This window comes from Colossoma macropomum, unplaced genomic scaffold, assembly GCF_904425465.1.
Source record: "Colossoma macropomum unplaced genomic scaffold, Colossoma_macropomum, whole genome shotgun sequence".
NCBI classification, from domain to species: Eukaryota; Metazoa; Chordata; class Actinopteri; order Characiformes; family Serrasalmidae; genus Colossoma; species Colossoma macropomum.
The window spans coordinates 28,231,591-28,246,163 of NW_023494809.1; the positions used below are offsets into that span (position 1 = coordinate 28,231,591).

Genomic DNA, 14,573 nt, shown 5'->3' on the forward strand with positions numbered 1-14,573 from the left:
TAATAACTGAAACTGCACTGAAATATTTCAATTTTGTTCCATCGACAGTTGAATTTTCTGTTGATGTTGATGTAAGCTCTGCTCTGTTGGACTGAACAGAAATGTGTGGCTTAACTAAATTGAGTTAATGTAAGAAATGTTTTGGGTACAATATTTAAAGCTGTTACTGTCATTTTGCTTTTCTATTTAATTGTATTTGCATAATTATTTACATAGTTAGGAGGTTGAGATGTGCTGACTGCACTTCCAATTTTTTTCTACTCATTTTAATGACAAAAAGAAAAGACAAAAACATGGCAAATGAAGTAAAGGATGTTTTCTGCAAAACAAGACTATTCACCACAATTTTTCATATAACCTCTTAAATAGCCAGGACCCACCGACGGGTCCGAAATTTTACTATACGCTTCTATAACTATAACATAAGAATAATAGCCAGTTTGCATTGTAATCCATGTAATCGCTGCAAAATAAGCTTTAGTAGGTAAAAGGATTGTGCCTTTAAGGGGTTAAATAATTATAAAATATCTCAGTGTTACTGAGCTCTGCTAAAGCCTGAGTAGACTGATAAATCAATGTGATCAGTTATTAATCTCAGTGTTATTAAGCTCTGCTAAAGCCTGAGTAGACTGATAAATCAATGTGATTGGTTATTAATCTCAGTGTTACTGAGCTCTGCTAAAGCCTGAGTAGACTGATAAATCAATGTGATGATCGGTTATTAATATCTGTGTTACTGAGCTCTGCTAAAGCCTGAGTAGACTGATAAATCAATGTGATCAGTTATTAATCTCAGTGTTACTGAGCTCTGCTAAAGCCTGAGTAGACTGATAAATCAATGTGATGATTAGTTATTAATCAGTGTTACTGAGCTCTGCTAAAGCTTGAATAGACTGATAAATCAATGTGATGATTAGTTATTAATCAGTGTTACTGAGCTCTGCTAAAGCCTGAGTAGACTGATAAATCAATGTGATGATTAGTTATTAATCAGTGTTACTGAGCTCTGCTAAAGCTTGAATAGACTGATAAATCAATGTGATGATCAGTTATTAATCAGTGTTACTGAGCTCTGCTAAAGCCTGAGTAGACTGATAAATCAATGTGATCAGTTATTAATCTCAGTGTTACTGAGCTCTGCTAAAGCCTGAGTAGACTGATAAATCAATGTGATCGGTTATTAATCTCAGTGTTACTGAGCTCTGCTAAAGCCTGAGTCGACTGATAAATCAGTGTGATGATCAGTTATTAATCTCAGCATTACTGAACTCTTCTGTTTGTAACAGTGAATTAAGTTTTTTTCGTATGTGCCTTATCAGTATGTAGTATAAATGTATTTATATATATTCTGAATACTTTACTTTTTTGTGTACTGTAATGGAATATGTTACTGATATACATTGAGGACAGTGTATTTGATATTCGATCATCTCTACTTTTTTCAAAGTATTTTGCCCAAACCTTGTTATAACTCTATCAAGACTGATGATACAAGAACAACTATTACATCTGCAGAATATAAAAACAGATCTCTTTACAAACTTAATCTCACAGTACTCTTACTTCGACCTGCAGCCACCGTTCTTTCAAACTTCCCAAACAATATTTTTTTTAAAAAATCAGGCACATTCAGCAGCATTCAGGTACTATTTTGAATGATTATGAATAAAAAAAATAAATAAAATAAAAAAAACAAACAAAAATGCCATGAATGTAGACACGGCCTTACTGTATGGCTATGGATTTGTTTTCTCGTCCTTTTTGAGCTGAACGCAAAGTCTGGGATTGGACTTCTTCCAGCCAAGCAAAAAACATTCAGGCTTTTGTGGCTGTGGGTCACTTTGATTTTTTCCCCTCCATTCAAAGCCGCGTTGTGCGGAGTTAGTGTTAGCCAAGGACATTGCGACAAACACAGTGTGGCATAGAAAACTGCACCCTGGCGGCAAATTGACAAAATGAATGGAGAATGCCAGAGGTATTATGTACATGTTGACACAGAAGAAGGAGGAAAAAAAGAAATATGAATCAGTCCATTGGCTGTGTTCACAACAAGTTGATCAATGGCAACTTCCCTTTTATTGAATTCAAAACTCCATAGCAGATGCCTTTGAAATGGGTTTAGGGCAATTGCCTGTGACAAATGAGAATTTATCTAAGTAAAGCAGTTTTTAAAGGGACGCCGCGGCTGTGACAGGCAGCCGAGAGTGATTTATATGTGGCGGTAGCCGAGGCTAAGCAACTCCACACAGCCTCTCTGTTCGTGAAGCGTACAGTTTTTTAATAGTGTGCCGAAAAAAAAATGCTAAGAACCGTTCGGCTGCTGACGAAGAGATGAAGAAATATCGGTGGAGTTTGCGGCGTTGGGTCATACAGACGGCAGAGAGAAGTAGAAGAGCCAGGCTCAAAAGGAGCGACATTCTTTGTCTTGTGGGCTGACCAGAGCTTTGTGCCTGGACCCGTGATGTTGCGCTATGACCCCTGTTCACTTCAGGGTATTCATACCATTATTTCCTTTCAAAGCTGAAGTGCATGCTAGAGCCAGACATACCGCGATAACCACCACTTCACTAACCTGTAATTTTATGCGGGTTTGTGCGTGCGGGAGAGAATGAGAGCGAGCACGAAGTGCGGGCGTCCATAAATGTGGCCACATGTAGCGTAGCGTAGTGTAGTGTGGTGCAGTGTTGCTGTGGTTACTCACTGCTAACCAGCTGTCCCACGCTGAGAGCTGAGGACGAGGATGATGATGTTGAGGAGGAAGAAGAGGCCTGGCGCAGAGGGCTCTGGCTGTGGGGCATTCGCAGCAGGCCTGGCTGAGACACCGGGGGAGTCGGCTGGGCCTGGGGGGCCTGGGGCAGCTGTGGACACACATGAAGAAGGAATTATTACTGTTATTCCACATCAGGGCTTCGCTGCAGTTTGAGTCTTGATAAATTCTGCACTGTATTTACTGTATCACTTCTATCCTCACACTTTGCTCACTTGTGCTTATATTTAGATATTTATTTGCCTTATTTATGACCTTATTATTGCCTTAATTGTATTTATAATGGTGTTTTATTGCATGCTTTCTTCTAGGTTTTATTACTGCTGTAACCCAGACTACACTCTTAAGACCATGGTTCTTCAAGGGTTCTTTAGTAAAGGAAATGATTCTACATAGAACCATGAACACTCAAAAAACCCTCTGCATTGTTGGAGAAAGTGCTATAGATGTTTCAAACTTTAAAACCTTTAAAACCTTTTTTTTTAAAAAAGGGTTCTATATAGCATGGGTTCTTCTATTGTTACAAGCTTGACACTGAAACAATAGAACCCTGACAGCAAACCCTTTTTGCCGCTCTTTTCAAAAAGGGTCTGTATAGAACCATCTACAGCACATTCTCCACCAACCTGAAGAACCCTTTTACAACCATATAGAACCATGAACACTCAAAGAACCCTTGGTATGATTAAAGGGTTCTTTGCATCATGAAAAGGGTGTTCAGATTGATGGAGCATGTGCTGTAGATGGTTCTATATAGAACCTTTTTGAAAAGGGTTCTATATAGCACCAAAAAGGGTTCTTCTATCAGTATAAGCTTGACATTGAAACAAAAGAAGAACCCTTTTGGTTCCATATAGAACCATCTAAAGCACATTCTCCATCAATCTGAAGATCCCTTTAGAACCATAGAGAACCATTATGGCAATGTCAAGTTTGTTACAATAGAAGAATTCTTTTCAAATGTTTTCTGTATAGAACCATCTACAGCACATTTAATTATACTGACAGGAAAAAAGATGCTTCTTCAAGGGTTCTCTAGTAAAGGTAATGGTTCTGTTTAGAACCATGAGATCTATATAGAACCACTTCATGCTTAAATGGTTCTAAGCATGGTGAAATGGTTATTCAGATTGATGGAGAATGTATTGTATATGGTTGTATATGGAACCTTTTTGGCATTGTAACAATAGGCAACAATTGGCGCTATATAGAACCATTTTTAAGTTCTATATGGAACCATATGCAACACATTCTCCATCAATCTGAAGAACCATTTCGCCATGTAAAGAACCACATAAGCATGAAATGGTTCCTTTTTGACATTGTAACAAAAGGTAACAATTGGTGCTATGCAGAACCATTTTCAAAAAGGTTCTATATAGAACCACAGATAATGTATCCTGCATCAGTTTGAAGAACGATTTTGCCATGCAAAGAATCGTGTATGCATGAAATGGTACATGCACTGCTGTGTGCATGTAAGCCGTATAATTACGCAGAGTTATGAGTAGAATCAAATAAAGCTACTGTATTTCTTGAAATATTGAAAATATGAGCAAAACAAACAAAGTTATCTAGCTAACTCACAAATGAACAAACTGTCCTCTAAACGTTTTAGTACAACAATTAAAAGCTAGAACATGTGTTGTTTCTCTAAGACCCATGACGTTGTCTCAATAAACGCATCTCTGCTTTCTTATATTTACATTAATTAGCCTCAATATAATGGAGGAGAATGAACCCAGTTCACATTGTTTGTCACGGCATAAACATAACGACTGTGAAGGCTGACAACCCTGACCTTCACTGTCCTATAGAACCTGACTGTGGTCAGCTCAAATAACTGCAGTCACATGAGTCCATAATAATGGTGAGAGGGCCATTTATTACTCAATGTAATAAGTCATAAAGTGTTTTATTACTGTTAAAATAATATGATTACCTTTAACTCCTGACCAATCCAGGTTTATTTCATATAAAGGCTTATTATTCAGTAACTACAGGGACTTGAATGCAAACTAATGGAGCTATTCTTAGGTTATAGAAGTGTGTAATAAAACTTTGGCTTGTTAAGCGATTAAACTGCCAGGACCAGGATGCGAGTGGACACTTCAGTGAATACAGGCCTTGCATATCAGTTTCATAGCAGTTACTGATTAAAACGTAACTCTAGTAACTAAAGACTAAGCGCATTTTTGGGAGTCAATACAGAACAGCAGGGTTTGAATAAATGTCTGCAGCAAATAGATATTCATGTGTGATCATCATAGAGGCATTCCAGTATTTAATACAGTGCCATCTGAGGGGTCGAAGGTCATGAACATTCAGTTGTGGTTTTTGGCCTCGCAGAGAATTTTCCAGATTCCCTGACTCTTTTAATAATTCCATGCACTCTAGAGGGTGAAATACCTAAAATCCTTGTGAAAGAACATTGTTTTTAAAGAGCTGGACAATATGCTGATGCATTTTTGGCAAAGTGGTGAGTATTGACCCCTCCTGGCTCATAAAGGACACAAGCATTTAACAGTGCTGCTAGACTTAAATTGATAAGGTAAAACATTAAATGTCTTGTCTTTTGTTTTTGTTTAAATACAGGTCAAAGTGGATGTGCAAACAATTGCCTTCTGTTTTTTACTATTATTTTAAATTTTTATTTATTTATTTTTTGCATTTCATGTACTGTCCCAACTTTTTTTTTGGATTTTTCCCAATTTTCTCCCCAATTTAGTTGTATCCAATTCCACCCACTAGTTAGGACTTAACCAATTACACGATACCACCAGTGTTAAGAGGCCGAAGGCAAACACAGGCTTCTTCCTAGTCCTGTGAAGCTCCACCAGAGAACTTGTAGAGAGGAGAATTCCCACTCTGTAATGTCTTCCAGGTTTCTCAAACGCTAGAGGGCGTTCCCGAGCGAGTCCAAAATGAATGGGTTAATATGGAGCATTTGAGGAAAATCATACTTTATAAATGATTAAACATTTTAATATAAAAGAACACATTCATTTCCTGAACACAGAGCAGCATAAATCACTTTAACACTGCTGTTATATTTTTAAGAGCTTTTAAACTCGAGTTATAGGAGTTTAAAACGGTGCCTTGTATACGTTCATGACATCAGTGAGCGCAAACAGCCAATGAGCTGCTCCGCTCACCAACCAATCAACACTCAGTAGCAGTAATGTTAGCGCTCTGCTGCCCAAAACCCGTTTGCTGTAGAAAAAGGAAACCATACAGGTGAGTTTTCTTTGCTTTTTTAGTGAAATCCATCCTTCTACTGTCTAAAATTAAAGGAAAGTTCTGGTTAAGTGATTAGAAACTAGGAAACAGGAAATTCTGTTACGTCAGCTAACAGATATCTGAGCTAACTAACATCACCCTGAGTGATGGGCGGAGACGGGGGGCCATCCATCCCACCCAGAGAGAGCGAGGCCAACTGTGCTCTCTTGGACTCCCGGCCTTGGCTGACTGCAGCATCACCAGGGATCGAATCCCTGATCTCCTGATGACAGGGCCAACGTTTAGACAGTCACGCCACTCTGGATCCTCCAACTGCTTTTGGGACTGAGTTTGAGCTGGTCAGTGTGAGCGACTCTTACCAACAAAGAGCACAGAGTCTTTTCCCATGCATTAAGTAAGAGTTCATCAGTGCAAACCAACAAGTAGGAGTACGTCAGTGCCAACCAATTCTCCACTGTCTTTGGAGAAATAAAAACTTTAGCAAAACTGGACGAAAATAAACATTAGTTGCTTGCAAATTGACATAATTGTCGAACATTTCAGAAACTTTAAAATGTCACTGTGTGCTCCTGTCCTGAGGTGTACCCCAGACAGGCCAGAGCGTATGACAGACAGACTCTGCCACCATGAGCAGTGAAGACCGAGGTTTAGACTGGATGAGTTGCCACTTCTACTGTTTGTCTTTCTAGACAATTTCTCCTTGAACACTCCTGTCACATGCTTTCAAGCACACATAAAGAAAAATGCGGCACAATGACAATGCAGGGATATTCGGAATCCTTAACATGAAATCGCAAGCGCACCGCTTTAGCGAAAGCAGCAATCACAGCCCCAGCAGAGCCGTATGGGCCGTCATTAGGAGCAATGTGGCATGAGCGTAAAACGGTATATTTTCATGTTTTATGCACGATTGAGCTGCTTTTACAAGATCAAGACAGCGCGTCTCCTCTCGGCGAGAAAGGCCTCGTTGTCAATCTAAAAGTAGGTTAGATTCTTTATGCTATTCCCTCGCGCTATTAATTATACTCTCCAGAGTGTGTGCACGCTTGTGTGTGTGTTAGGGTGTTTGTTTGGGGTGGCGAGAGGCATCAGAAGAAGTGTTGCACACACTGTCAGAGCTGTCGGCGGCTGCCGGAGGAATTATCCGGAATCTCGGCGGCTCCGGGCTGCTTGACAGCCGTAAATTATCGGATGGCAGAGATTGTTCCCGAGTTATTTGGAAGACGCAGACGGCAACCATAAACATTATTACAAATGCATTAATGTGCTCGCAAGGGTGATCAGACGCAGCGGGAAAATGACACGGGACACCTCCCGAAAGAAAATGAGGTCAACCTGTGTTCGTTTCTTTCTTTTTTTTTCCAAGTGATTGACCATAAATCGTAAAGTGGTGTGGGGAATAAGGAGCAGGACTATATATCTGCAGTGAAGGAAACAAAGGCCTGTGCTTGCAGTCTTCCTTTGTCCTGTTCTCGCCCATTTGTTTTGACCTGGACAATGCGGTTAATGAACAATAGCAGTGTTTGTTGGGAGGCGGGCTGAAAGTTTTGCTCCGCACTCCTCTCTGCAGGGGTTCCAATGAATGAGCGCCTGACTCTGAGAGGGCTCCTGACAGGAATCACACACACACATCTGACTTGTGGTTATACAGAGCACTGTACAGTTTACACACATGAACACTTACGTTCCTTATATTTTATACACAAAGAATTTTATGACTTCCTCTACAAAGCTATCTCTGTACCCATACAAAACATCGTACCCATCCTCAATAGGGCTGCACGTTGCGGAATTAATACTAGTATTGCAGTTATATTTCTATATATTGAGATTGTGATGTGCCTTGCAATATATTAAAACATAGCGGGGAACCCTTAAGGCCTTCGGGGCCTTCAGAGAATTCATCATACATAATTATTTAAGAAAGAATTTTATTAATACTCTTATTTCATTGTTAAATTCTGGTTGGAAACAAAATCTTTTTTTGTCCAATTTGTTTTCCACTGTGGTATGTAGATACAGCCAAGCTAGCTCTCCCGTTGGTTGGAATCAACCAACCACATTTTGCAACAGGTGGAGCCAATATCATAAAAAAACACCCCTGCTGTGAAGAAGGCCACTGTAAAACTGCAACACATATTAAACACATCCCCACTGTCCAAAAAAAAAAAAAAATCCAGGCATCTCATTTTTTTTTCTATATTATATTTTTCTACAACATTTGAAGACAAGTGTCCTTTACACTGTGTGAAAACTGCATGATAAAAAAAACAATAGAAATGCTTCAAATTATTTGGATCAAACATTTTTACCTTTACTTGCATTAAAAGTTAGGAATATTTTGATCTTCTCCGTCTCCTATACAGTTATCCATAGAAGAGCCCTTTATGGTGCTATATAAAACCCTTTTCAAAAAGGTTCTATACATAAGCATATACAACACATTCTCCATCAATCTGAAGCAAAGAACCCTTTAATCATTGAAATGGTTCTTTGAGTGTTCACGGTTCTATTAATGACCATTTTTTTCACTAAAGAACCCTTAAAGAACAATCTTTTTTAAGAGCGTAGAGAATATTTGGTCTCACATTAAACACAAACTAGGCTGGCTAATGTTTTCAGCTGTTTGAAGCCGTCAATGCTGAGTGGATCAATACTGACTCTTCTTTCTGTAAAAGACTGTCTGCAAATTTACACACAAAACTTCCACATTTAAAGAAATCAAAGGGAAAAACTCTCCTATATTAACTTAATTTATCTATTTGTTTAATGATTTGTTGTTAAGACCATTAAAAGCTTCATGTTTTGCCATTTTGGGCTTGGTCCATTGTTCTTCCCAGGAGTGTATACTCAATATCATATATTAATTGTAAAATCTTATTCTCTGTCCATTTTGCTCATGCACTGCAAAAAATGGTCAAGTGAACTGATCTTAAATCTAGGTGATATATCAAGCGTTTCCCATCTTGAGATGGTTGTGCACTCATTATAAGATTATCTAGCTTATTTCCAGATTTTTTTCCAGTAAAATTATCTCACTGTACTGGCAGATCATTTTTGCCGGTTTCAAGCTCATTTCTTAAAACAAGCACAATTATCTGCCAGTATAGTGAGATAATTTTACTTAATAAATCAGTTAAAACACATAAAAAATGTCTAGAAATAAGTTAAACAATCTTACATTAAGTTTACGACAATCTCAACAGGAGAAATATTAGATTTCTTGACTATATTTAAGATAATTTCACTTGACAAGATACCATTTTTTGCAGTGTGGGTTATTGTTTGCTATCCACTGTGGACCAGAGGAGGTTGGGTTCCCCTTTTGGTTCTTGGTTCTTCTCAAGGTTCCGTTCTCTTGCTCTTAGGGAGTTTTTCCTGCTACCGTCACCCTTTGGGGTTTTGACCCGGATTTTCTGTGAAGCTGTTTTGTGGCAACACCTGCTATAAAAAGTGCTGTATAAATAAACTTTGACTTGAATATATTGTACAGCTTTACCACACACTCTCCTCACATAGGCCTGTTCTCTCTCACACACACCTTACTATACAACACAGACACACATAGACCAACAGGCAGCCCCCACTCACTGACACACACACACACACACACACATACAAACCCACACAAACTTCCTGCAGCTTATTATCAGCTGAGAAAGACTGAACCTTTGGTTTCTGTCAACACAGAAATGCTCTCTCTGTCTCTCTCTCTCTCTCTGTAATCCTAACTCGCCGTGTCAGGAGTGTTCCTCTGAAGGGAAACACTGAGACAATGAGATTTTACTTTTGTGTGCTATGCTGCTTCGCTGCTTCTTAAGTCAGTAAGAAAGCGAAGGAGATAAAATAAACCTTTTCATGTCGAGCAGAGTGTGGGAACAGGAGAGCGAGGCAGAGACTGTGCGCGTGGAACACGACTCTGACTAGTTTGGGTTATAAATGCAGATGGATTGACTAGCATGTGTGAACGATCTCATTATATTTTAAAGTTATTCTGTAGATATAGACAGTAATAGTTCTAATAAGGTCCTTTATTCATTTCTCATAACTGTAATTCAGCCTGTTCTGTCTAGAAAACAGGCTTCATATCAAACACAAAATGCTTCAGAAGGCACATCTCATTTTTTATGTTATAATATAATGTGTTTGTGATGTTACGGATGTTATAATAACACGTATGTCAGTCCTCTTGGACGCTGCTGCAAAGTTGCACTGCAGAGTGAAACAGAATGTAGTTCATATTCATCAGTAATGTATGCATCAGGAAGCAGGTTTCAGTCCAGCTCTTACAGGAGAATAAAACTCTCTAGGTCACATTTGAAAAATAATTTCGTAGAAATATGGGACCCCCTCATTGCTGGGCAGCTTAGTGTTGCTGATTGTTTATACTATGGCAGAAGAGCACAGAGACAGAGCGCACTGGCACACATAACACCTCAGGACATGTCCATTAATCAGCAGCAGACCTCTTATGTCTGTTTACTGTCGAATCACTGCTATGTTTGTTTCCTAGGATAAAATAAAGGTACATTAATATATTATTATTCAACTGGAACCTGCTTTCTCTTGTCATGTTTTGTAGCTACGGCCTGGCAAGTAATTAAATATGAATAGAGTAGGGTCATATGATTGATCACAAATAGGATCAATGAAAAAAAAAAACAAAAACAAAAATTTGAGGTTCTATCTATATATATATATAGATAGAACCTCAAATTTTTGTTTTTGTTTTTTTTTTTCATTGATCCTATTTGTGATCAATCATATGACCCTACTCTATTCATATTTAATTACTTGGCAAATGTATTTCCATTGCAACTGATCTCATTTCTTGTTACTCAATAAAAAATGTATTCAGCAAAAAAGATCCCCCCTCAGGCAAGGGTACAAATGTTTATCTGAATTTTGGTCATTTTATTCCATATTTGTTGTTTCAAGCCTTTTTTAAAATTCGATCTCAAAATGAAAAAAAAAACAAACAAAAAAAAACAAAAACAGGAGCGCATGATCAGTCATATGACTTTATTCTATCCATAGTTATACTATTTATTCAACAAATGCATCTCCATTGTAATTTATGTCATTTCTCATTATGCCATAATATATTTATTCAGCTGAAAAGTCCCCCCTCCGATGAGGGTACAAACTTTTATCTGAATTTTGACAGGTTGTTGATATTCATCATCACCATCAAGTCAAAATAACATTAATAATATGCACCTGGAAGAGTGTAGTAATGTGCTGCAGCTGTGTTTAGTAATCTGTCTTCAGAAATGCCCACTTTAACTATTTTATTCTGCCTTTTCAAACAGCAGAAGTAGGTTATGTTTAACGATAACTCTCATAACATAAACTCCAATAGAGTCTGGCTGCAGACATGCACTCTCAGACAGATGCACTCTCAGCCCCAGTGACGTCACGTGCACATGTACTCTCTGCCACAATGGCAGAAGCAGCCCAACGGCACATTAAGTTTTGGCTGCTGCTGCTTAGCGACATCATCACTCCAATCCATTTCTCATCCATAACACAGCTAGAGAGTTACATTTAATGTACCTCCCTGTTGAAAAAAATCAGAGAACCCATTAAAAGTGTCTGTTGGTTCCTGGTGGTTTTCAGTAGTCGCTGATAGTGTTCTGTGTTTTCCTGATGGGTTGATATCACAGTGTAAAGGATTCTGATTGGTTAATCAGGTGTTTTGGGACTGATTCCACATACATTTGATCATTTCCTAATGCTCTCCAACGGCAACCATCAAGCCAATTCAGCAAAACCATCAGGTTTTATTCCTAACAGCCCTGCAAACACAGTTATGCTGTGACAATGTACTGTTTCAGGGCCCACAGCGTCGTCTGCCTGGTGCTTTTCTACGTTGTCACAATGTTGAAATGTAATTCCTCAAAAAGTTATGAACGTTGTCTGACAACTTTCTAGGAGGCTGTAGTAATCGGTACTAAGTTGACTGTACGCTGTCACAACCTCCTAGAATCCTTAATAATTTCTATTTTAATCAATATTACAGTTTTTGATAAGCGGTTCTGATCGTCTTCAGCCTGGCTTTCATGAGTTTCAGCAGCCTTTTTGTTTTTTCTGCGAATAAACCCAACGTTCATGTCTCATCGTCGTGGTAGGTTTTATTTCGAATTTTTCCATATTTAATTACCTTATTATCAGTATAAAAATGTTCATATACATTCAGTGTAGCTCTTGTTGCCCAGCAGTTTGTGTTTCGCTGTTTTTCCTCATGAAACCGACAAAAAATCTGTCGTGGCAGAGCAGCACTGACGTCATCGAGAGGCTGGCGGTGCACGTCAGGCTGGGAGTGCATGACTGCAGCCAGACCTTCTCATAAACTCTGACAACATTTTTGTTTAGATGACACTATTTGAGATGCTAAGTCAGCTGCTTGTGTTCATTCTCGGCAATTTTACACTGTACGCTTAGTCAAAAACGTACGATTATACACGTTTTAATATTTCATTCCTCAAATAAAAATATGATTAAGTAAACAAATGCTAAGATGATATAATTCAAAAAAAGATATATGAAGGTATATTTAGAGGTAAATAGGGCATATTTGAAAATCCACACCCATTTCTGCACAGTCTAAAAAGATGGTTCTTCAAGGGTTCTTCAGGAAAGAAAAGGGTTCTATATAGAACCATGATGCTTTGCATGATTAAATAGTTCTTTGCATCGTGAAGGTGTTCTTCAGATTGTTGGAGAATGTGCTCTGCATGGTTCTATATAGCACCAAAAAGTGTTCTTCTATTGTAACAAGCTTGACATCAAAACCTTTTTTGGTGCTAAATAGAACCATTTTCAATAAGGTTCTACATAGAACCATATAAAACACATTCTTCAACAGTCTGAGGAACCCCTTTTGTGATGCAAAGAACCCTTTAATCATGCAAAGGGTGCTTTGAGTGTTCATGGTTCTATATAGGACCATTTTCTTTACTTAAGAACACTTAAAGAACCATCTTTTTAGAGTGTATGTAGAACCTTTCTGAAAATGGTTCTATGTAGCAACTAAAAGGGTTCTGCTATTGTCACAGTGTCAAGTTTGTAACAGTAGCATAACCCTTTTTTTGTGCTATATGGAACCATATACAACACATTCTCCATCAATCTGAAGAACGATTTCACCATGCAGAGAACCATTTAAGCAGCCAAATTGTTCTTTGAGTGTTCTTGGTTCTAAACAGAACCACTGTCTTTACTAAAGAACCCTTGAAGAACCATCTTTTTAAGTGTGTAGTTCTGTGCTTGTATCAGGCCTCACCTGCTGTCCGGGTTTGATTGGTGACAGCGTGATTCCCTGGGTGTTGATGACGGGCAGAATCTGGTTCCCAATCACCGTGGCGATGATCTGACCTTGCGCATTGGTCAGCAGCTGCGGCGTGATTGGCTGGACTTGTAGTGAAGGTGTCCCGCCGCCCGATTGGTTGGAGGGTCCTGCAGAGTTTGGCATCAGTGGGATTGTCCCAATTATCTAGAAATAATGAAGGAAGAGAAGAAAAACTACATTTATCATGTGAAATCAGATCAAGATCACGCTGAAAACACCCGACTAAGCATTTTCTTAGAAATTGCAAATAATTTTGTAATTTGAATTTTGAGTGAGTTTGAGTTTTTTTTATTTCTGCGTAAGTAAATCGTTAAGATGTGAGTCATTCAGAGTGGTTTGGTATGAAACGCTCTGCTCTGGAGAAACTTGCTGAGTCAGAGTTGCTCACAGTGGTGGTGATAGGAACCAGACGTCCACCTCTAAAAGCTCCCTCACAGAAAGCTTTTACAAGAAATGGTTACGAATTCACTGCCTGATGTCTGAAACAGTCTTTTGGAAAAGTTGTCAGATACACTAAAATGGAATTTTAAAAAGCATAACACAAATACTGAGGATGCAACAGCAGTTTCTTCGGATTTGTGCAAGAAGCAATGCACCTTGACTTACTATACAGATACTGCTCTGCACTGTAAATGAAGTTTTCAGTCTACTTTATATATTTAAATATTATAAGTGAAGGATATTTTAACCCTTGTGTGGTGTTCAGGTCTGTGGGACCCATTTTTAGTGTTTATCAAAAGAAAAAATGATGTGATTTATTATTATTTCAACCTCAGATTCTTGGTCTTTGCTCATTTTCTGTGAAGAACATATAAAATAACCCATTTTCAGTGTCTTCACTCTGTTCACCCCCCACACATTTATATGACACATGTGGTGTTGGGTGAACCTGCGGGGGGTGAAAGTGTGGAGGTGCTGTGTCCTTCACTCTGTTCTCCTCCTACATGGCCTGCTGTTAGTGTGTGTGTGTCTGTGTGTGTATGTGTTTGTATGTGTGTGTGTGTGTGTGTGTGTGTGTGTGTGTGTGTGTGTGTGTGTGTGAGGGTGGACAACATGGACAGGCTGCTGACTGGCTACAGCTGCTAAAGGAGAACCCTACGCTGGACACTTGTGATATTTTAAACATCTGGTATTTTTACATAAATTGTTATGGCTGTATTGATTTAAAAAAAACAATACTGTGGTGGGTCCACCAGACCACTGAGTAACAAACAC

At 38.6% G+C, this 14,573-nt stretch overlaps 1 protein-coding gene across 1 annotated transcript in view; it reads right to left on the minus strand.

Moving 5' to 3' along the window:
* The window catches only part of pou6f2 (POU class 6 homeobox 2), a 211,116-nt gene that overhangs the window by 15,873 nt on the left and 180,670 nt on the right, over nucleotides 1-14,573 (minus strand). Inside the window, 2 exon segments of the mRNA XM_036558920.1 lie at nucleotides 2,702-2,858; nucleotides 13,293-13,502. Of these exon segments, the coding sequence (XP_036414813.1) occupies nucleotides 2,702-2,858; nucleotides 13,293-13,502 (367 nt within the window).